The following is a 24,022-nucleotide window of genomic DNA, read 5'->3' as shown; positions in this document are numbered from 1 at the left end:
CTATTGTCTGGAGATCATTAATTTTGTCTCATTTCATTTTACCTGGATGAACTTCAGTGCCTGATCCTAGTTGTTATTAGTGGGGAAATGGTGAGAACTGTGGTGGGTTCAGGTGGATCTGCAGAACCGATGTTGAACAGAAGCTTGTGGAAGGATGGCAACCAAGACAACTCTACTTCCTTTAAAGCAATTCTTTCTATGACTAGGCAGAGCAAGAAAAATGGGAGGGAGAAAACTGAGGCTGCAGTTAATTAGAGCGAAGCCCAACACAGGGAATTCCCCCAGGAGCTATGCCAAACAGACCGTTTGCATAGCACACTTTTCCCCCATGTCCCGTGTATTCCCTTCTGCCCTGAAGTACTCGCTGCGTTGTTGTTTTTTTTTTTTTCTGGAAGAATCCAGCAAGCTTTATGCTGTATAAAAATGTATGTGCTTGCAGACCCAATAACCAGTCTGCATGTTGCTGGGCTGGAGAGTGAAGGACATTGGTGCATGTCACCGTGCAGTGGGTGCACACCAGCAGGACGTATGCTGGCCCTGAGCTGCTGCTCCCACCCGGTGCTCAGCACATTCCCTTCCAACTCCATTGCAAGCCGTGGACTCTGCGTAGCTTCTTGCCCCCAGAGGGGGGCCTTGCTCTGAAGGAATGGGTGAGGTGCTCTGGTTCTGCCGCAGCGGCCTCTGACAAAGGGTTTCGGGAATGTTTATGCTGCCACGTTCTCAGTATGACACACGTGATGCTCTCTGAGGATTTCGGGTTCTGTTCTCGTGCAGCACCTGAACTGGCTCTCGTGGAAGCGCCTTCGGCACGCTGCGGTCTGTGATCTCACCTGGCCATTTTGTCTTTTAGATTCTGAAAATGCGATCGCCAGCGACTGACACGTGGCCCCCGCAGCTACGGTGCCAAGCGCCAGGTCCTGCTGCAGCTAAGGAGGAGGAAGAGGAAGATGGGAAATGATTTGTCGTGTGTGAGAAATTCTGTGCCGTTCTGGTCCATTCTACACAATTTTGTAACTTCTTTCTAATCATTTTCTTTTTTTATTTATAGTTGGAAATACAAAAATGTTATGCAAAAAAAAAAAAAAAATAAAGGAAAATTATTTTGGGGGAAAAGGACTTTGTTCCAAATCGTTCCCTTCTGTTGTGAGCCAGGTTCCTGTGAGCAGCTTCAGGAGGAGAGGGAGGAGGAGGCATTCTTTCAAATGCTTTTCGTTTCATGCAGTTAATTGTCATTGAAGTGATTATCCAAAAGGGGAGCTAGGCACATGTATTCAGGTTCCACTAAAAAAAAAAGATAAGTTCCAAGTCCATTTGAATTTCTCGCAATCAGAGCTGTTCTTTTGTAAAGAGAATACTTAAAATCTGGTTAAATCAAGTAAAGAAACCTACAGAGACTTCACTGGAGAGTAACTTTGTACTTGTCGTTTCCTTTTTTCCAGCTCTTTCTCTTTCTTTGAGACTGGCCGCATTTTCTTGCCAGAGTTAAATACAGTTCTCAAGTCACTTCTAATTTTAAATGTAAGCCTGAAATCCTTCTGCAGACGAGTCAGTAATTGGAGCAATTTTTAAAAGACTTTCAAGTGCCTTCAACAAGCTAAAATTATGGTGGTGGGAGATTTCTTTTCCTTGATTCACTCACAATAGGCTTCAGCTGTCTGCTGGGCTGGGGTGATGTACAGAGCCGTTTGTAGCAATAATCTCATGAGTAATCATTTATTACCAAGGACTACTCAACTTTTTTTTTGTAGAGCGGTGGCTTTTAGTGCAGTCCCCGAGGAGCAGGAGTGCTGCTTTTGCTGTTGTGTTCTGGCCCCAGACTCTTCCAACCCACTGCCATGCACTCAGAGTTCAGTGGCTTCCCCTCAGCAGGGTCAGACCCCCGTATTCTGTTCGCTCTGCTTCTGGTACCGGAGAAATATGGATTTCTAGTTGCCCACGAGCCTTTCCGTATCATCCCTTCTCGCATCCGGAGCCTGGCATATTGTTTTGTTGTTATCTGCCATGTTTGTCTCTTCCAGCTCTCAGTTCTAAATAATAAATCTTATTTTGATGCCGCTGGTCACTATTTCCTTACCACCGCAGCTCTGCCCATCAGCCGGGTCTGGGTGTGCTGCTGGCACAGCCGAGCTCGGGAGCCACGAAGCAAGGTGCCGTTAAATGCCCGGGAAATCCAAAATTGAAGCCCCAGTGGTGAAATAGATGTTTGCACTAACTTTGTGCTCCTCTGTGTTGCCTCCTGTCCTGCCTGTGTCTAAGGAAATGGAAATAACCTCCTGGCTGAGAGCAGAGCTAGGCAGGTGCTGAGGGCTTTTGGTGAAGTATTGCTTGCTCTCAGCTTTCCCAATGCAGGAGGGTTCTGTTCCCTTTGGAGCAGGGGATGCACAGGGGTCTACTGCACGCTGCTCCTTGCCTTCACATTCCTGATCCCTCCAGTCTGCATGGAGTGCTCCCCGTCCCGTGGCTCTGTGTGGGGACAGCAGTGCCACAGCCTGGTGTACTGCTCTGGGTGAGCACTGTGCCATCGGGCACAGAAATACCATGCTCTGCCACCACCTGGCACTTTGCTCCCAAGCAGCCCTGAAGGCTCCTTGCTAAAGGGCAGTGGCACGGGATGCCTGCCGCCTCTCAGGGTCTCACCCTGCCTTTGTGATGCCTGGACCCACTGCTGCTTCTGCAAACCCTTGGGCTCCTTCATGGCCACAGCGTCAAGAAGCTGAGGGCCCTCCATCTCCAGATGAGTATTTTAAAAATGATCTGTGAATATTGGGATTAAATATAGGGGTTAGTATCAGGACTGAAAGCTGTAGCATGTAGGATGTTCGTTACCCCCACTTCTGCAAAAGGTACTCACCTTTAATCCATTACTTCTGTTCAGTCCCTGGCTGCAGCCCGTGTACTCACTGCTCATGCGAAGGTCTGAACTCAGCCTAAAGTGCATAGGGGTGCTTGCACTGCTCAGGGTGGGCTCAGGTGCTGCTCCGTCCCTGCTGCCTCCGGCACCTGTTCCTCACAGAGCAGTAACAAGCGTGCTCCTGTCAGCTCAATGCAAAGCTACTGTTACAGTTCAGAGTTAAATCTGAATTGCATCGTGCTGACTGTGCTGAAGCGTTAAGCCTTAGCTGATGACTTTGGGGTTGCAAGGGAGGGGACCACTGCAAGGTGCAGCACTGTGTGTTGGCAGTGGAACTCAGAAGAAGGCGGCCTCAGAGCCAGCACCAGCAGCTCCATGACATGCAGGCAAGGACAGGGACAGCACAGCTCACTCCTAGCAGGGCTGGGACCCCTACATGGGCAGCCCCACGTGCGGTGTGAGCAGGAGGCTGTGCCCTCACTGCAGTGGGGCCCTGAGGCTTGGTCCTTGCCATGCGTCCTGTGTACCTACAACATTACTTTGGAGCTTGCAGTGCTCCTGGCGCTTCATATGGGCTTGGCTCAACTTTGTGGGCAGCCCCAGGGCTCCATGCTGGCATTACCATGTGCCAGCAAGCTGCTGCCTGATGCTGACCCTTGGGAAGTGTTCTTCCATGCCACGTGCCAGTCCCTGCAGATCATAAAGGCCTGTGTTGCCTCCTGGGAAAGCAGCTCTAAGAACAGAGAAACAAATCCTTCCATTTGGTGCTGAGTGCTATGAAAGCAATCCAGCTCATCTGCTGTAGGTGTAGCCATGCCCGGTATAATGGCACTCCTTGGTGTTTGCCAGTTATTCTGAAATTCCTTTGAGTGTAAAACAAGGGTTTAAGAATATATAAACAACTTCTTGCAATGTCGCTATTGATAGTGTAGCTGTGAGGTTTGGGTTGTACAAGAGTTAAGGTAAAGTTAAAGTTAGCTAAATTGTAGGCAAACTCCCAGAGGTTGTTCTTCCTGCTGCTTCCGTCCCCATGACCTGCTGAAGACTCAGAATCATTTGCAGTGAAGAATTTCTGAGTTATTGTATGGGCATCTGGATGTGCTCAGTCTGTCCCTGGGAATGTCCTCAGAGATGTTAATCAGTATGAGGTTAATCACCACCAGGAGGGGTGGCTGGTGATGTCAGCTGTTCAGGCTTTGGGAAGGCTCTCTCAGCGAAGACTTAAGCAGAAATGGGCTGCTGCACAGCTTCCTTGTAAACACGGAGCGTGGTGATTGCTTAGCTGAGGTGAAGTGATGGTTGCAAGCCAAAGTAGCCTGGCTTTGAGGTTGATTGGCTGAAGAGCCGAGGCTTCCCAAAACCTAATGGAACAGGTATGATGGAGAATCACACTTCTGTACCCTAGCTAAGGCATGCAGAACAATGGGATCTATGTCAGATTCCTCTGAGATCTGCTCGTAAGGTGCACACTAAGTACCAAAGTGTTGTTTGGCTGCAGCTCACAGGGTAGAGCTGCATTGGCAGCAGCTCGTCTGCTCTTGGGCACCCTGGGTAAAGCGTGGCAAGGTGTAGGTTGGTATGACCCCTACAGAGACTGGCAGCTGTGGGCCTGGACCTCCTGCTGCCGCCTTGGCTGGCCCAGAGCAGGGAATGGTCGGGGCCTGAGTGGTCCTAGGGATCCCACATGCAGCTGACGGGGCCTGTGCCCCCTCCCCAAGGTCAGTGCGACTCATGGGGCAGTGGTGTCACCAGAACTTGGGCAGAGTTCCAAGGCAGGAGAGTCCGGAGAAACACAGAGCACTGGTAGGCAAGGGCGCTTAGCAACAGGAGCTGTGGAAGATGCTGCATTTCTCCCTGACACCCTTGCTGCTGTTGCAGCAGGGAGTGCAAACACCCAGCGTGTCAGCATGACTGTGCACCTAGCAAACACAATTTAATTTGAGCAATATATATATATAGTGGCAATAAAAGGAAATAATTGCAAATGTTAAAAATGTTAACTTCCTGCAATGGTGACTTTTGAAGCAGAGAAGTATTTTAACTGCTACTGACCTAGGGAAAAAATGTTGAACAGTTTTCAGATCCTCTCTGGAATTAAACAGTTTCAGTGAGATTTGAGAGCATGTGTAAATGGTTTATTTTCTGTCCTCGGTTTCTTGGCACTTCAGCACTTGGAGCAGGAGAATCTCTGGAAAGAAAGGGGGGAATAAATTTGGCGAGATGCTGATTTGATGCCGGGGACACATGGAGATATTTGCGGCTGTGAGACGTTTAACGAGGATTCCAAGGGCTGTTAGCATAGCCACGGAAATTGGGAGTCAGCTAAAAACATCAAACATGGCAAAATAATCCTCAAATATTTGCTGTTGCATGTGAGAGCTCGGGCTGCCGGGGCTGTTGGCTGTGGGTGCATCTCCTGGCAGCAGCTGACGTGGGGAGCGCTTGGGATGTAGGTGTATGAGGAGACTTTGCAGCCTTAACTGTGACACTTGGGGGAAATACTGTCCAGCTTAACCTGGCCTTGTTGTCCCTTTTTAATCTGAAGTCTGCGTTGGTTTAAAAACAAGAAAACAAACACCTGTAAATATGAGTGGTGAAAGCTCGGCAGTGCTGTGCCCACCAATTGGTGGCAGAGTGAACCTTTGTTTTCGTGTACCTGGTGGTGCTGTCTGGTATTGGGGGGGTGAGAAGGGGAGGAGGGAGGCAGCAGGAGGGCATCCTTCTTCTGATGCGCCCATGCTGTGCACAGGACAGATCTGTGGTTCTGCTCATGCTGGTGCAAGGTCAGTCACTGATTGCGTTGCAATAGGAATCTAGGCAAGTATTTCCAGGTATTTTTGCTGATGAACGTTCATCACTGAGGAATGATATGAAAGGAAGATGACAATTAGCACTGTGATGTGAAAAATGTTTCTGCTTGCTCACCAGTGTTTGCAAGTGAAGGGACACAAGTCCGGTAGAGCCAACTGCTCAGAAGCCTTTCTTTGTGCTTCTGCCTGCTATTATTCTTCACTGTTTTCTAACATCAATTATTATAAAACTAGGCAAGTAGAATTGTTTGAAGATTGTCTCTCTGGCTGGTCCTTCAATGGAAAATGTGGTTGCTAGAAACTCAAAACTGAATGCTCTCTTTCAGTTTGAGTTGTGGCTGTTTGCAGAAGTCCCCTCTCCGGCCCAGAGGTAACGATGCTGGAAGCATGCTGGCAGCACAAGGAAGGTGAGAGAGGTACAAGCACAGGAGGAGCTCCACCACCTGCCCAAAGGGTTTCGGAGCCCTCAGGAGGCATGGGTGCTGTGTGGGGGTGCCGCAGGTTTCCCTGAGCAGCCCAAGTGTGACCTTGGAGCTGCTGCAGCCACATCCCCACAGTCCCACGGTGTGTTATAATGCGCGGAGCAGGAGCAGGCCTCCCATGGGGCAGTGCTCCATAGCTGCTCAACAAGCTGCAAGACTGCTCAGGGACCTCCCCTGGCCCGAGCACCTTGCCCACATTTGCAGGCTCATAGAGCTCTTTCTGCAGGGAAGATGGATCGGCCGCATGTCTCGCCAGCAGTGCTGTTTATTTCCAGAGGCTGCGCAGAGCTCAGCTTTCCTGAGCACACACAGAGCAGGCAGCAGCTCTCTTCTTGCCTGGATGATCCTCTGGGCACTCAGCCCCTGCGGCCCCCCCAAGCAGCCAGTGCCCACATCCCAGCTCCATGCTTGCAGACAGGGAAGCCTTCCTGCCACTGAGCTCAGCTCCTGACCTCCCTCAGCTATTTTTGGGTGATGCCTCCTATTGTTTCAGCCCTCCAAAAAAAGCTCAGCACACCTTTCTGTAATGCTGACACCATTTGCTGCCAGGGCAGCAGCCTCAGCACAGCTCTGCCTGCCCTCTGTGGTCTGGGATGGCCGTGCAGGCTGTGAAAGCCAGTTTGTTTTGACTGCTGCTGTGCTGGTGCAGAGGCATCATCACCTCTTTCCAAGTTTGCTGTGTAAGGACTGAATGAGTCCCCTAAAATAAGTGGACCATCAGCAGGAGTGATGGAGACTCTGTGAAAGAGCATAATAACACTGTGCCTGGCGATCCCAAGGACATGGCGTTTTAAAAGCCCCTCTGCTCCCTGCCTTGAGCCAGTCTGTGAGCAGCTCCCCAGGCCTCTGCCCTCACCTTGCTCCCTGCTGCCCTGCCCTGGTGCTGGGCAGATGCTCTTTGAGCGCTGCTCTCCTTCCTCTCTCTTCCACCCTCTCCCAGAGCAGGAGCACATGCACTGCTGGGGCTGTGCCTACTGCCCAAGGACTGGGCTCTGCTGCCGGCATGGGGCTGCTTGGTGGGGCCACAAGAGGAGAAAGCAGCAAGGCACGGTGTGGTGGTGGAAACGTGTACCATGCAAATGTTTCGTCCCTTCCTCTGCTTTCAAACTTATTTCCTATTTCTCAGGAGAGTGTAGGCTGGTGGGGAAGGGAGGGCGACAAGCGTGTGATTTTTTTCATTGTTCTTTATGAACAGCAGTAGGACAAGGTGTGCGGTGTGCGTGCTGGAGCACCGGGCGCTCTGAGAGCCGAGTCCCATAGGGCATGGGATGGTGCAAAGTGCCACCAGCCATGGGCTGAAGTGCAGCCGCTCGCTGAGCAGCATGCTGTGAGCAAACCTCTGGAGCAGCAGCAGCACCCGGCCTGCAAGTGCCGAGCTGGTGCTGCACTGAGGTCCCTGGGGCGGGACTGGCACACACTGCACGCCTGGCACATCCCTCGGCTGGCCCTGCTGGCGCTGTGGCTGCATTTCCCCGCTATTGGCAGGAGCACAGCTCTGCTCCGTGCATTTTCAGTTCTGCTTTTCTTTTAAGGAGGTAGCGGCAGCTGCAGAACGTCGTCCTTACCCAGCAGTGAAGGGGACGGTCCAAATGAACCTCCGTAGATGTTTCGAGGGGCCTGAGGCCCATTCCCAGATCTTTCTTTTCATAGAGCTCTAAGAACCAGTGCTTCTTAGGCTTCTTAGGTTAAGTACAACTCCTGCAGGCCGTGCTTTCCATGCGTGCACCACTTCTGATTGGCCCGAGTTCCCTTCCTGCAGCAGCAGCCTCTCTCAGTTCTTTGTCATGGTGATTCAGTAATGCTTCACCGTTGTCATGGTTGCGGGGCTACTACTGAAGCCAAAGCAATTGCACAGCCCTTTTATTCATAGTTTCAGTGTATAAACTAATTAAGTAAACTGAAAGCAGCAGCCTCTTCCCCGAGCCTTGTTTTTATAATACCCAGCATCAGATGGGCTCTATTTTTGCAGTCCTTCCAAATATCAAAAACCTGACTTATGTTTCATCTCCTCGGATGAATTTAGCGTCTGAAAGTGGGCAGAGTTCACCGATCATTTAATCACCCAGAAGCCTTCTCTCAAAGCTGCGAGGGTCTCTGAAAACCTCTTTTGAGCAGCGAGGCCGGAGCCGGCAGCCAGCGTGTTTCAACCCAGCCGCATTCCTTATCGCTGCTCAGCTCGTGGCAGAAACCCAATCAAAACGTTTGGTTTCTGAGTTCATGCTTTGCTGTGTACAACTGCTGGCAGAAGGATTCGGGGGAGCTCTGCCCACACGCACCCAGGGGTGGTGGGGTGGCTGTGAGCAAAACGCCCTCTGTGGCTGCAAAAAGGGTCTCCTGCAGTCCTGTTTTTGTTAAAAACTGGGTGTAAGCACTGAGCGTGTTTGCAATCCCTGAGAGCAACGAGGAGAACCCAGTGGTTTCTGCTTAAGATGGGAACGGTTGCCCTGGCATTTGCCTTTGTCAGGGAATGAGTTGGAAGATTTAGTGTCCCGGATTGGTGCCCTGTTTGCTGATCAGCTGCAGCTCTGCCCTTGGCAGTCATCCTTGTGTGCTGTGGGCAAGGGGGAATTTAAGGATAAATTGAAACAGAACAGAAACCTATTTCCTGCTAAAATTAGCTGTGTTTCTGCGTTCGCTGGGTGTCTCTCCATGATGATGCACTTGCTCTGGCATCTCATCCCTGGAGAACAGTGCTGTTACGGAGTCACCCTTCTTTCCCCCAGCCCTCCTCCTCCTCCTCGGCACACAGTGGGAATTGTTTCCTGTCCCACAGTTATGCTGTGCTGGGGACACTGTGCTGAGCAGCTTGTCTTAGTGCACAGGGGAGCATGGGACCAGGGCTGGTGGGTGCTGGGGCTCTGCTGCCCAGGGCAGGTGCCGGGGAACTAGGGGGACCAGGACCATACCACTATGTGCCATCTGGTCCTGCAGTGCTGATGGGCTGCACTAAAATCTGCCCCTCTGTACCCCAGCCCCTAGGTGGACGCTGCTGAGGCTGGCTGCTTGAATTCAAAGCAAAACCATGAATAAATTAAACCCATTTCTTTGCCTCTCGCTGCCTCTGGATGAGGTCAGACCTTAAATGAGATTTCCACAATAAGAAATATGGGAGCATTCCAGTGAGTGCCATCCCTGCCCTGGGCATGGAGCATTGGGAGCCATAGTGACAGCAGCACCAGTACAGCAGGGAATGCAGGTTCACCTGGACCAAGTGGGACTCTGCATCAGCGGCACAGCTGTATTATCGTCCGCTTCTTTAGATGCTTATTTTTGTAATTCAGTAACGTGGTGTTGCAGTGCCTTATTGCTGCAGCTTCTTGTGCCCTGAATGTGCAGCCTCATCCTGCAACGCCTGCTTTTCCTTTCGTAAGAGCAGAGATGGATTTCCTGCTCTGCACCAGGCCGTGCCTATAGGCCGGCAGTGAAGCAGTGACAACGGCCGCCTCACACACTGAGGTTCTGCTGGGCGATGCCCCCCAGATGCAGTCAGTCTGTAACCTCTGAGCTCCTTCCTGACATCTGCGTGCTAAGAGCAATGACAACGTGAAACATTTCATCTTAAAGCGGAGAAATTTTTCACTGCTGCGCTTTAAGTAAGTTAATTATCAAAGCAAGGCAGCCTGATGAGGTGTAACTTCATCTCTGCAAAGTCAGTTTCTCAGTAAAGTTCAGCACTGAGAATTCTGAATTTACTAAATCCCCTGTATTCAAATAGGCTGCTATAAATACCTCGGAGTGAAAACTCTTTTTCCTTTCTGTAAATGATGGCTAGAAACACTCTTGTCACTACTATTTTCAGCATGGTGATCTAAAAAGCAGCTCTGTAGCAGGGAGCTTACCTCGAAGAGATGTCAAGAGTTTCTGCAGAATTTTTTGCTGCTCCTTCACAGAGCTCAATATTCGGTTTTCCTAAGTCAGAGTGCTTGTTTCTTTTGGAGGAGCCTGTTTGCACTGGTGTTTGCCATGCTGCATGCTTAGAAGACCAGTAACACTATAGGTTTAACTATAAAAATGAGATTGTTAGCTTGTCAGGAACATCTTCACCTTGCCTTTTGCTACCCATGTGAAGCACCAGGTCCAGGCACTTCAGAGTCCAACCTGTGGGATTGTACTGCAGAACACAAAAGCAAAAATGGAAGAGAATCACTCTGTAATGGGCCAGTAAGCATTTTGTAGGAATGCTTCCTCCAGATGGTGTAGCTCAGCACAGGGGAAGGTTTTGCCAGGGAAAAGTGCCCATCAAGGTGGTGTGGGTGGGGAAGGGCGGTACCATGCTGCCATGTGGGGCACCCCGTGCTCTGTGAAGGAGCCTCTCCTCATGGCAGCAATGCCATATGTCAGTGAGTGGTGGGTGCTGGGAGAAAGGGAACTGAGGGAAGGGAAGGAAAAGGTGACAAGGAGCATGTGGCCTGTGGGGAAGATGCACCTGGTGACACAGTGTAGCCTACACCAAAGGAAGTTCTCCCAACGGTTCAGCATTTTGATAAGGGATATCTTATATACATACCTTCAGGATAATGCTTTTTTTTTTTTCTTTTTTCTTTTTTTCCTCCAAGTAAGTATTTGTTAACAAAGAGGGAGGTGCCAACAGGGGGAGGCTAATAATTCTCTTCTGCCAAGGGGCTGTTCACACAGCATGCATCTGGCTCTCAGCTGAGGATGGGCCAACCTTAGCAGGCATGCACTGTGGCTTGGGGCTGCTCTCAGCCACACTTTGGGATCATTTAGGACCAGTTATATGTGTTTGGGAGGCTGCCACCTCATCTCCTCAGTGGAGGTGGAATGTTTGGCGGGAACAGCGTGGTGCCACCAGGCCTCACCCAGGTGTGAGGGGCCGGGCGCCATCTTGTTTCACCCAGTGACGGGGACACTGAGGAGATCTCGCTGCCAGCAAAATGTGATCCGCTTCTGCGTGGGACTGGGAATGCTGTGTTTTTGCAAAGCAGGGGCCTGTTTGGAGCTAATCTTCAAGATGAAGGAACACACTTATGATTCTGCAGGAAGGATTCTGTTGCTGATAAACATCAGTACATCTTTTTTAGCACAGCAAATTAAGCATGAGACTGTAACTATTTATAAATACCCTAAGGGGTGAATATCAAGCAGGAAGAACTGCAGGAGTTAAAGGTTAATGTTAGCCTGGGATCATGTGGGTATAAATTAGTCATGAATAAGTGCAGACTGAAGATGAGAGGACTGTTCACAGTAACATGAGGAGCAAAAGTCTGCAAATGGGGAAGACCCGAGGAACTCACAGAAGGGTTGTGCAACCCAACAGATATCCCTGGAGGCAGAAAATCACTAATATCTTGGGCATCCTTGGGAATTTGTAGTGCTGACCACTGCTTCCCCATCTGACTGTGTCCAGGTCTGGGGCACCCGGCACGAGGAGGATGTGGAGCTGTTGGGTAGGCAAGTACAGAGGAGGGCTGCTAAGACGCACACAGGACTGGAGTACTTCTACTATGAGGAAAGGTTGAGGGACTTGGGCTTGTTTTGCTTGGAGGAGGCTCCAGGGAGACCTTGTTGTGGCCTTTCAGAACTTAAAGAGGGCAAGAAACTGAACGGAGACCAACTTTTTACCAAAGCAGATAGTGGTAGAACAAAGGGGAATGGTTTTAAACTAAATGACAGGAGATTTGGGTTAGACGTTTAGGAAGAAATACTTTCCTCAGAAGGTGAGGCACTGTCACAGGTTGCCCAGAGAAGTTGTGGATGCCCCATCCCTGAAGGCATTCAAGACCAGGCTGGATGGGTCATCAGGAAATCTGATCTAGTGGGAGATATCCCAGCCCACAGCAGAGGGGTTGGAAATGAACGAACGTTAAAGGCACCCTTCCAACACAAGCCATCCTATGATCCCTCACCTGGTGGAAGGTGGTTGCAGGAGCCTCACTGTGACCACAGCCTCCTTTCATGCCACATAAGTGCAGCAGGCAGAGCAGAATGCCTGCTGGTGGGCCAGCCCTGTGCTCAGTGATCTCTTGCTGTATCATACCACATGAACTGAAAAGTCAATAGGATCTTGAAAGAAATAAGACACCATAAGAACGCTGCAAATACAGGTATGGATATATAATTGCCTCCATTTAGGCATAACTTTGAAAAGTTTCAGTAACTATTAGAACTGCAGACTTTATTGAATGTCAGAATGCTGCTGGCTGATATTTGTGTGGGAAGTTAAAAGTTTATATTTTTTATATACACAGACCACTTCACAGTAGTACAACTGATTAAAAGAACTCAGCAGCTACTCAGCAACTCAAAGGATGCTCTTGAGTGGTATTCCACAAATAAGGCTATACAGGCCTGATACGACAGCAGTGTTCATGCCATGTGTACGGGAACTGTTGAATCACGGCCTGAACCTCTGATTGACCACCTGAGGTGAGCAGAGTCAGCTGCAGGGGCACAGGTGAACGCAATTTCACCTTAGTGACCTCCTAGACCCCATTTAAGGGCTGTCTCCCAAGGAGGAAGGATCTCTATCTGGAGATCATCCCTTTTGGAACCCTTCTGTGAGCCCAGGATATGGGTAAGCTCTTTATTTCATTACTCTTTTGTAAACACGGTAATCTCTCTGGTCCTATACCTGTATACCTTACAATCTGTATACCTGTTTGCCATACAGTATGAAATAGCTAGGGTGTTTCCTGGAAAATCCTTCCTAGAAAATCCTTCTAAACAACATTTGAGCCATCAGAAAGGTACAGCTAATGCTAAAGATTATGACTTGTTCTCAAGTTCTTAGATTTGCATGTTGCTCTAGCAAAGCCTAATCTTTTGAATTCCTAAAAACGCAAAGCTTTTTCCAGCAGAAAATACATAATGCATGAAGTCTAAGAATAATAATTAGCACTTCTCAGATTTGCACACCGTGCAAAGTTCTTTCATTAGATCTATATGATACGTGTGATCTAGGTGCTATATCATGGAGACAAGGCCAGGCATCGCTGGTATCAATGGGACTACAAATCAAGAGTGTTTGTGTTTAGATCATCAAATAAGAGGTTAAAAGGTGTTCTGCAAAATTAAGAGAGAGGCAAATATATTTACCAGTATTAGAACAGGAAGTGCAGGCAGCTAAAGATACCCTTCTGACTTCGTAAAGCTGAATCTGAGTGAACTATCACCTGACTCAAGAAGTAAATCAAACTATCCCCATCCACTTTTGATCAAGTGCTCCATTCAAATGATATGACAATACTAGTGGAAATTATTTCCTATGTTCACTGGTATACCTCAGAACCAGCTCTGGTGATCCATTCCCTGTGAGACCAGTGTTAGCAGCGTGCTGCCATCAACACCTGGAGTAGGGGCAGAGCAGAAAGCAATAGAATTCCCAGGAGAAGAACTGGCAGGGAAAGAAAACCTCATTTTCAGCTTTCCATTTACAGCCTAAAATAGCCAGTCTGCTGGGAGCAGTAGTTCTTAGCAAAAACAGTGATTATGAGGACTATGGTCTTATTTACTTTCTGCCAGTGTTGCAGCACGCACCGTATACTCACAGGATATTTTTAGTCACGGATTCTGCCAGGCAGCAACATAGAGGAGTTAATCATGTGTAACAAATTAAACAATAGCCAAAAAAGCTAGCAGGATATCTTTCTTACCCTCTCTAGCCCAGCTTCCCAAATGCATGTGGTCTGGGGGATTCTGGGCAGGATAAAGGCAAAGGTTAGTGGTAGGTTTTGACCTGGATCAAGCGTTCTACAGAGGCAGGCTGAGATCTGTCTGCATTCAGATTGTTGTTGGAGTTAAAGCTCTTGTATGGATAAATTGTTGAAGTTGACATATTAGCAGTATTGAGCTTGTAGGGCTCAAGTGGACTACTTCCTATCTGCTGTCTCTGTGAAGGACAGCATTGACTGCTCAGGAATGAAATTAGGAGTTAAATATGGAATCAGGAAGAAAGCGTAAGGACTTAAGGAGATCTGCTGTTGGCTGCACACCCACCGTGCCAGTGGCATAAGCAGGACACTCAGAGCCACCTCTGTCTGGAGCAGGAAGCACCTGTGCCAGGTGTGTGGCTAGGCCTTGGGAGAGAGATGCCCAAAGTGTGCTTTGTCTCCTTCCTAGGGTGAAGTAAATCACTGCTCTCTTAATTACTGTGAAGAAATGAAGATGGGCTGGAGAAGATGCAGTTTACTCAGGTCTCCCCAACTCACAGGCTGAAGGAAAGCACCAAGTTTATAACTAATTTTGAGCCTTCGGGAAGAGCAAATATTTTCCCCTCTGATGGGAAGATGCAAAGAGGATTATAACAGCAATATCCTTCCTCTGGCAGGCTTCTTTTCAGGCAAGAGAGGCCTTTCATAATAAGTAACTGCTCTTTGTTATGAACCAGCCTGTGTCAGTGACCACAGGACTTTAGGGACACAAAATAGATGCTATCTGCCCAAAACTCACAGTCATTGACTATCATTTTGATTTCTTTACTGGGTAAGAGCAAGAAAATGGCTTTTAAATTAGATGTTGAACCTCTTCCAGAATTGCAATATAAGACACTGAATCAATCATTCTTCTTACAGTTACCTCCTACTCCACAAGCTCCTACTACCATAAAAATTGGTCACTGTAAACTGAGCTGAGTGAATGATTTCCAGATTCAGATTTGTTTGAGAATATTTTCCTCTTCCTCTTTTCGTTATTTGTCTGTGAGCAGATTGATTTTCCCAAATTTATGTTTTTGGAAAACATGTGCTGTAATCCTTCTGCAAGTAATTCGCTCCATAAATCATGTGTGAGTGATTTGCTAAGGAGTGTTCAAACATTTGTCATCACCCTCCATGAACTTGTAACTCACGGTGTCTGCTCCTCAGCTCCATGGCCATATCAAAGAGACACATTTCCTTTTCCTTGGGGAAATTCTCACTTTTGAAGCCCCTCCCCAGAAAACTTGTGCAGAAAGCAGGAATTACAGAAAATCATTTCAGTCTTAGGCAGACATGTTCACTGAGAGGCTCACACTTCATCAGCACCTGTAATTTTCCCATCAGCTAGCAGATAGCTTTTCTAGCCCTAAAGAGAACATCATCTGCACGCTTCACAACTGGGAGCTGCTCCTAGCCAGAGCTTTTGGAAGACATCATTCCAGTTTGTCTCACTAATTGTCTGTGCGAGACAAGGCCTTCAATGACATATAGAGTGGTTGGGCTCCAAATAAGGACTGAAAGTATGCAGTGTTTCACCACTGAAGAAGTATTTATTAATTCCCCAGAAATAATTACAGGATTCTTCCGGTTGATGTTGCATCTTTATGAAAAATAACTCTATCAAAGCACTGGCAGAGGTGTCTGATTCAGACCCTACTGAAGCCGGTGGAAAGTCTTCGTTTTGAACTTATCTGCCACTGAACAGATGGAGGAAACTGCCCTTCTCAGCTTGAAAAATAGCATCTTTTTCAGATAAAAGTTTAAAAGAATTCACTGTTTGGAGGGATTTGAATATTTACCATGTGTCCTCTTACAAAGAAAGTACTGGAATGCATATGCAATATTGAAAAGTAGGTAAAAGTCAACCCCAACCCTGCGTGCCACCATTAACCGCAGTGAGAATTTCAAACCCAAGGCTGGCAGCTTGCCTCAAATATTTCCTTTGAAAACGTTTGTAGAATATGGGCCTCGGTTCTTGTTGGTATGCAGCGAGAACACTGTGCTGGTATTTCAGATAATGTAAACAGTTGCTGCAGCTGTCACCCAGGCACTTCATGATTTTACATAGAAGAAGTAGAAATTAACAAGTCGTGAAATCTTGATGGTGCCTGCATTTGTACCTAGGATATGTGTGGGCATCTCTTCCCAGTTCCTTTGCCAAAGGTACACTTTATGAAAATCTTGAAAAATAATTATTAAAAAAAAATCTGTATAGAGATACTGAGGAATGCAAGTCATAAAGCAATTAACATGTTTTCCAGATATGAATTTTTCCAAAAGGAGATTGTTTTCCTTCCAAATCAGCTTCTTCTGAAATTACCTTCAATTCATCAGTATAGGAAGGACTTGGTGCACCTTATGAATGTTCCTGAGCTATATCTTCTGAGATGGACTGAAATGTTAACTCTTGTTGCTGATAAGTGACTTGGGCTTCACTTATTCTGGACCATTCAGTCTGCTGCAGGAAGAAGCTTTTTGTTCCACTAGGCCACTCTCAGGTTGCTTCCCTGTATGCTGAGGTTGAATTTTATTTCCTAAGCATCAACAGGTACATCAATGTTTCTATCAAGTCAGTTCTATACCCGGAGTAGTGTTGTGTCTACTGCCCACCACGGTCTGTATTTTCTGCTCAGAATGGGTAATACTTCATATCTGTGTTCTGATGACACCATTTTAGAAACTGGGCACAGAAATTCTTGTGTCACTTTGACAAGCACAGCATTCCTTTTCCTGCCAAAAGTGAATCTCAAATATAATATTTTAATTTATTTTTACATGCAGTTTATGCTGAATCAAGTAAAAGATGACTAGCTTGGAGATGCATCAGATTTCTTTGCACTTTTCACCACTAGCTGTTTTTTTTCCCCTGGTGCCTGTGTTATGCTACTTCACATTTGGTATTCTGATCCTAATGAATTTTAGGGTAAATAAGTTGTTCCAAGCTGGCATCTGTTTGTTTTTATTTTAAACTTCATAGAAAATAGTTTATTTTTGTGCACTGTTTTACCTGTAATTATTGCAAAGATGCGTCATATTATATATGAGAGGAAAAAATTGCCGTACTGCATAGTCAACTCCATTTATATCACCGAAAGGGCAGCAATCCAAAGCATAAGTAACTTGAGCTCCATGTGCATTGCCACTCAAGCGAGCAGGACATACGGTGATGCCAAAATGCCAGTGCTGGGCACAGGTCTGTGTAGCTCTGTCCTCATGGATTGCCTCCGCTGGAGCAAAGCGTGTCATTAAACCCTGCTATGCTGTGCTCTGCTTCACTGGGCGGCTGTGGGAAATAATATGAAATAGAGCACACTGTGCGCCTCATTCTACAGAGCAGGTATCAGCTCTGTAATTACACCACAATGCCTGGCACATACCATGTAAATACATAGCAATTGCATGTTCCTACAGCTTACTTGTTAATTATGCATTGTTACTAACAAGTTCAAAGATAAATTATCATAGCACATGCAGCACTTAGATACTTGCAAACCTCTTAAGCTATAAATTCGTACTATTAATGGCCACTTCTGTTGCTTTTCCATTGGGAAGGGAAGCACGGCGCTCTCAGCTGGAGGCCAGCAGTTGGAGCACACAGCTCTTACTGGTGCAGCAGAGGTACGATGAAGCACTTCAACCAAGGAGGAAATCTGGATGAATTAACAAAATAACTTCCATTAACAAATCACTTTGCAAATTCCATTTAGTAATCCTCCTAAGCAAATGCTGTATTTAAAATCACTGGCACTTGCATGCAATAGAACCAATGCTGTTTTCCTGACCCAATATTTAATTTTGCACAAGCTAAAAATGAGAGGAAAACCTCATTCCACTGATGTCACTGGCAAAACTCCTATTGATTTCAGTGAGGCAGGGTTCTACCCAGGCAGCTTACTTGTAAGTGGGTTCTTGAAATAGCTTATATTATATTCTGGCAGAAATAGATCACCATGTAAGGCCACTTCACAGTCCGTGCCGGCTCTTCTGTGAGCCGCACTGCAGTATTTTAGACTACAACATATAACTTTTGATAGCTACCTTAATAGTATTGTACAAAACACAATTATTCTCTACAAACATTGCTTTTCTCCGAAGTGAAGCTTCCCTGTAAGATACGACTCCGTAATGGTTTGGGGTCAGCTGTATATAACTACCCACACTGGATCATCTTTCTTTTTTTGAGTTTTTTCTTTTTTGTTGGTTGGGTGTTTTTCCCTCAGGTTTTCCTATTTTCATATTGATTTTTCAATCTGAAAGGTGATGCTGATGTGTTTAAGGAAGGTCAGGAGGCAGCTTCATGGCTGATGTGAGCTCTCAGGCTGGAAGTAGTGCTGGCAGCTATCAGGGAGAGAGGGAGCTGGAGGAGGCTGGTCTTGCTGGAAAAGCAAAGAACTGGAATTTGTTCAGGTGACAGGGGAGCACAAACCAAAAGAAGGTTGAAGAGAGTAGCAAGAAGAAATGCCAGGATGTGAGTTGAGGTTTTAGTTGGAATAGAAGACAAGTCTGTCTAGGAATGGCAGATGAATTTACATTTGTGTTGGAGGCTCCTTAAAGATGAAGGGTCAAGGAAGCAGGGAGAGAGACTAGGCGGAGGTAGGGAAGCAGATGAAGCAAAAGGGTGATGATGTTCAGTCCATTTTGAAAGAGCAACTAGGCAGGAGAGAGCCTAGCATGACAAAATGAGATTGCATTTCAGCAGGAAGAGAACAGCTGGCAACGTGCAAGGCAGATTTTGAGGTTAAAGAGAAGATGAAGGAAAGGGGCAAGAAGGTTTATAGAAGCCAAACAGGAACAGAGTGGGATTAGATCACTGTAGCAACATATAACATGCCGGAGAGCTTTATTATCTGCTGTGCTCTTTAGTTGCAAGTGCAAGATGGTCAATAATCTCTAAAACAAAATATATTCTTATTGAAGTTCCTTAATTCTACAGTGGAAAATAACTTCTTATGCAGAAGGACTGTTATTTTGGATGGATTCAATTTTATCTAACCTGCAATTACTTTACATAAAGGAGAGGTACACATCTCCAGTGCTGGAGATCCAGCAGTGTAATGGAGGCTTGCTGGCCCTATGGCTGAAGTCAACAGGTCCTTTGAAGGTGGTGTCCTTGTTCAGATGGATTTACGTTGCTGTCCTTCCCAACTTTCACTCCCTCCTCAACCCTACACTGGAGCCTAAAGAAATGTTTGCAGGTTTTCCTAAATAATAGGCATATTTCTAACACAAACTGAAGGCCATGTTCTTTTTTAATTCCTAGGGGCTAATTTTGTTCCTCCTGAAATCTACAGCAAGGTTCCTGCTGCCTGCAGTGGTACCAGGTGTGGTTCGACTGGAGAAGATGTGACCTTGGACATCTAATGAGAAAAGCCTAAGTATACCAAGTGGGGAAAACACTCATTAGTAAATATCTTAGGAGAACATGGTTCCCTTGAAAAAGGCTAATTATTTTGATAGTTACTTGTTCAAAAAGAAAAAAGTCTACTCAGTGAGAGGAGAAATTAAAAATTAGGAATCTCACAAAAACAGACAGCAGAATACTGCATTCAAGAGGACAGCCACCAATTAAGAGAAATGTCAACAACTCAAGTGGCAGCAACTTCAAAAGGGAAATCTTTCCCTCATTTTCATATGCATTCTTCATAAACAACATCAAGAAGTGTAACATGCTAATAGCTAATAACACTCAGAATAAGATTCACTAATTTACTAACTGAATAATTTAATGCATATCAAAGGAATGATTTTCTCATTTCATTCTTTTTTTAGATCTAAAGCTAAGCTGGGTATTATCAAGTAGATGAAACTGCACAGATTACAAGTCATCACTGAGATAGTCATTTTAGAATTGAGTTTGTTTTTTTCCATTGGACGTATCTTTCGAGTTTAAGGAATCGTGTTCCTTTTTTCTTGTTCTTGCAATGGATTGTAAAAAGAAAAAAGGAACAGAAAAGAAAAATCAGCTGTGCTGAACCAAGACAGGGAGATGGGATGTGGTGAGCAGTGTGCTCCATGGTCCCTCAGCTGGGGGGCCCACAGTCCTGGCACAAAGGCTCACCCACATGCTCGGCCCCAGGTGCACAGTGGATAGGTTTGACTTGTGCCAGAATGGAAGGTGATCACTGCAGCACCACACACCATGCTTCTGCAGCACTCTGGAATGAGGGCGGGCAGGCTGGAACCACTGGCTTTGTGGCAGATGGAGCAACATTTGCAACTGGGGGGGGGGGGGGAACACTCTCATGCTGCCAAAATATGAACAAGGAGCTTCCTTGGAAATATTCTGCCATGGCCATTGGTAGATATAAATTCCCCATGTACATGGGACTTCCTCCAAGGAAAATGGTATATTTTCAGCAGGCTTTCTGATGACAAGGACCTCTCTGCACTGTTTTTTTTTATCTCCTGCAAAGTCGTTCACTTCAAGTCATGAGCTTTCAGCACTGCAACATCTCATGGGTGCAACCCATGGTGACTGCAGTCAGGCAGCAGTGACCAGAGCTGGTTTGGGGTCCTCAGTGTGGCTGTGCTCAGTCAGGTGGCAAGCTTGACAGCAATGGCACAGTGTGAAATCAAACATGGAATGAGTTCTTTTGTGTTTTGCTTTGTTTTTTGCATAATATATCTCCCTTTGTGAATGCCCGTGTTCCTCACCTTGAGAGAAAAACAAGAATTTCCCAATCTTCTTTTATACCTCCCATTATTTTGCATATCTTTGTCTTTCATTAATTTCCTTTTAAAAACTCTCCTACTCCTTTCAGATTCACAAGCAACATCAAAGCATTTCAGTGAACTTTTCATTCCATTTTTATGCCAACTCTCTTGTGATGGAGTCAGACGTGTTGTGGTAGTCCTGCAAGAAGCAAAGATGCCCAGTTTCTCTGCCACTGCTGCAGTTCTCCTTGCTGTAAGTACCAATCACTGGGAAGTGCCCCTCAAACAGCAAAAAACCTTCCTGGGATGACCCTACTGCTTTGGAGAGGGCAATGGGACCAGCGTGCTTTATCCTTAAAGGTAAAAAGCCAGCTGTGGTCTGTGTGCTAAAAGGAACTGAGATTTATTTTTAACTTCATTTTTTTTTTCCTGAGCATTGTGAAGAAGCTGAATAATTCTATTTTTATTTAGGAGGAGACTATAAGGGAGAGAAATAATCTGATATATTTTAGAGACACTTCCAAAGAACAGAGGCTGTCACGGTGCTGTGTCCCATGCCAAAGAAAACCTTATTTTCCCCAGTACTATCAGTTGGGCTCAGTTCTCCACCAGATATAGTTTCAAGAATTTTTGTATTAAACACAGAGTTCAGTATAATGCTTCTGAGAATTCAGATTAGTCTCCCTTTGTCAGTACTGAGTTTAGGAAGTCGTGAAGGCAGTCTGCATCATAATGGTACTATGATTGCTCTGAAACAGAAACATATCATATATCTGTTTTCATTCTTCTGCTTGAGACATACCTTCAGAAAGGCAGTTTCTGATGACATGTTTGGGCAAATGATGCCTTATCTGCATGCTTTTTTAATGTATCATCCTGATCTGGTAACTTGAATGCCATAACAAGAAAGCTATGTTAATTGTACATGTTTGTAAGTTAGCGCAGTCCAAAACACACGCCTTAAAACTATCTGCCTCAGAAAGTCTGCGGACTTGTTTGAGAAGCCGGAGATGTTCCTGCTCTGTGAGAGGAGTCGCAGAACTCTTCAGACCAAAAATCTTCAAACACAATAATCTTAGCCTCACTGATATTTTATATTTCTCCCGCCTAAAAATAAAAAGCACTAAGTATATGAACTGCTGCTGTAAATAAAAGCACGAGTAACAGAGTTCTACTGTTGCCCGGCTCCTCCTCCCACTCGATCTCAGCAGTCAGCAAGAACACTTATTCAGTATTAAGTTACAGTAAAGAATTGTTGACTCTGGTATAATTTAGAGCGAAGATGAAGTCAAGTCAGTGAAGTTTGCTTCAGCTTGCAACATTTCAAAGAAAGCCTCTAAATTTGTTTGGATCTTAACAATGAAATCTTGTAGGACATATTTGTTAACAGTAAAAATGCTTCTCCATTAAGTAATTCTTGTTCAAATGCACAAAGTTGAGTTAGGGTTATTTGCTCCTAAGTTAGATTTCATTCTAAATAGTGTATGTTGACAAATTTTGACCGCTTCATGCCAAGTGCTTTACACATTTCTCTTAATTAAATTTTGCCGGAGAACCATGTTATGTGAGCCAATACAAAAAGCACTCTCTCAGAGAGCGTGGGTAGAGTCCAGGTGCCCTAACTAGTGAAATTCCTACAGAACCCATTGGAGGCAGGATTTTACTCTTCACTCTGTACATTTTTTTTATATACAGATATTAAAAATCACTGTTATTTGGTACACAGGATCTTAGGTACGTTATTTTAAAAAACTTTTATTTTACTGAGCTCCAGGCTGTCATTTGTCACTCTTGTTACTAGATAAGTCTTCCTTCATATTGCAAACATGTCTAGTTTCAAGTATGTTTGTAATTGCCAGAGTACACAACAGATGCCAGTTTAGATAAGCTTCTAGTCTGTGGATGGAGGTAGGCATTTGCTCTCATAATCTGCAGCTTTACTGCAGAATTTGAGAATTGCCTGTGAAGAGTTCTGGGAGTATTGCGTACCATTAGCACTTAGGGGTTCCTGAACTGCACAGCAATATGTTCAGCAGTAAGGCACAGGTGGCATAAAATTAATGACAATAATCTTTAATAATAATAATAATCTTAGGTATAAGACCTAAGCAAAACAACTAAACTGAAGTATTTTTCATGGATTGTGTGAGATGAAACAAATTGAAGTGAGCAGCACTTAGACTAATGCCATCATTCTTAGGCACACCCAGATCTGCACAGCAGTCCCCTTCCTGCAGGCAGTGCAGCCCTCAGGGGAGCACGCTGCCTGGTGCTGGACACTCACCGTGGTAGACGTGTCACATCACACTGGTGCCAGGTTTCAGCTCCTTGTTCAGCTCTGGTGCTTGTTCACAACACTGTAAGAACAACAATTAGTTTGTGGGGAGGATGCTCTGCGGACGCTGTGGGGTTTGGGGTTTTGGTACAAAGGGAACAGGAGAAGGATGGCTGCCCTGGGACAGCCCTGCTTGGACACACAGCCACAGTGGGTGAGCCGTACCCCTGCAGCTCCTCAAGATGCTGTTGGCGTATGGCTGGGGAATGGGGGAGGCTGTCTGAGCATTGCTCATCTACCTCCATGCAAAGTTACTCTGCTGATATTTTTTTCAAAGTTGCTAAGCTGTTACCTGGTTACCATAGCCTGGTAACCACTCAGGCAGATACGGGCTTTTTCCTCCCAGCAGGTAAGCAGATGACCCTCACTGAGTCAGTCAGCCCAGTGGCACCAAAACCACTCAGCTGCAGGCTGGGATGAGGCTCCATGAGGAAATGTATTTGAAGTGTTCAGCGGAATGCTGGGTATGAGATATGATTAGTTCTGACAATGCTTATTCAATTTAAAATATGCTCAACCGGTTTAAAAATAAAACCACAGACTCCCTTTGACTGCAGCCCAGTCCTGAAGCTATTTCAGCATGCGCTGCCCATCCCAGACCTTATATTCTGATTTGGCTGTAACATGGCTATTAATAGAACAGAAGTTAGGGGTGCAATCGGTGAGTTGGGCCAGCAGCTCAGCAGCAACGTGCTGGTGGGTCAGCCTGGCCTGGACCATTGCTACCAAGGCCCACTTTCCTCTCTGCTGGGAGAGGAGCACATCAAAGGTACCCACAGTCCTGAATTGCTGGAGGACTTACAGAGATACTCTCCCATGCTGTGCTATGCAGGGGGAGATCAAAAGTCAGTGTATATGCAGAGAGTATCTGGAGAACTAAGCTGGATTCTTCTGGAAACTAAAAATGCTCTCATTACTGAGAACTAAGTAATATTTACCTTATTTCTTTTTTATTCCCATAACTAAGATACAAATTTGTACAAGTTTCATAAGTGGGGTTTTCTGTAATCCAGGGACAAACTTTACTGGTTAACTCCTCCTTTCTTGCGTTCCTCACAAATACTCAATACATTTCAATTGTTTTTCTGACTGACATTAAAGTTGAGGTGATCACAGGTTAAACATGGTGATACATCATTAAAGGGATAAATGAAGAGAAAATAATCTGTGTAAATCAATATTCCTTCTGTCATTCAGAAAAGCTACGGCACAAATATCTCGGACCCTTCTAAAAA

At 45.9% G+C, this 24,022-nt stretch overlaps 1 protein-coding gene and 1 long non-coding RNA gene across 12 annotated transcripts in view; one reads left to right on the top strand and one right to left on the bottom strand.

Annotated features, from left to right (window-relative positions):
• WNK2 (WNK lysine deficient protein kinase 2) overlaps positions 1-2,054 on the top strand; it is a 106,788-nt gene extending 104,734 nt beyond the window's left edge. For 9 of the 10 annotated variants that reach the window (XM_040646697.2, XM_040646696.2, XM_040646695.2 and 6 more), the window contains one exon: positions 851-2,054. In XM_040646697.2, coding sequence (XP_040502631.1) covers positions 851-958 — 108 coding nt within the window. In that variant the 3' untranslated portion in view covers positions 959-2,054. The remainder of the gene's footprint in view (positions 1-850) is intronic. The other variant, XM_040646686.2, reaches the window with a different exon arrangement.
• A 2,076-nt stretch (positions 2,055-4,130) lies between these two features.
• LOC121106657 lies at positions 4,131-24,022 on the bottom strand. Of its 2 annotated transcripts, none has more exons than XR_005839404.2 (3): positions 22,953-24,022; positions 22,737-22,809; positions 4,131-17,448 (listed from the first exon to the last, which is right to left on the bottom strand). It is a non-coding gene; the product is annotated as an uncharacterized LOC121106657 (long non-coding RNA). The 2 variants fall into 2 exon arrangements; XR_005839405.2 differs by having other exon boundaries at positions 23,027-24,022.

The sequence above is a fragment of the Gallus gallus genome, chromosome 12 (assembly GCF_016699485.2).
Source record: "Gallus gallus isolate bGalGal1 chromosome 12, bGalGal1.mat.broiler.GRCg7b, whole genome shotgun sequence".
NCBI lineage: Eukaryota > Metazoa > Chordata > Aves > Galliformes > Phasianidae > Gallus > Gallus gallus.
This window is presented reverse-complemented; position numbering and strand designations above follow the sequence as displayed.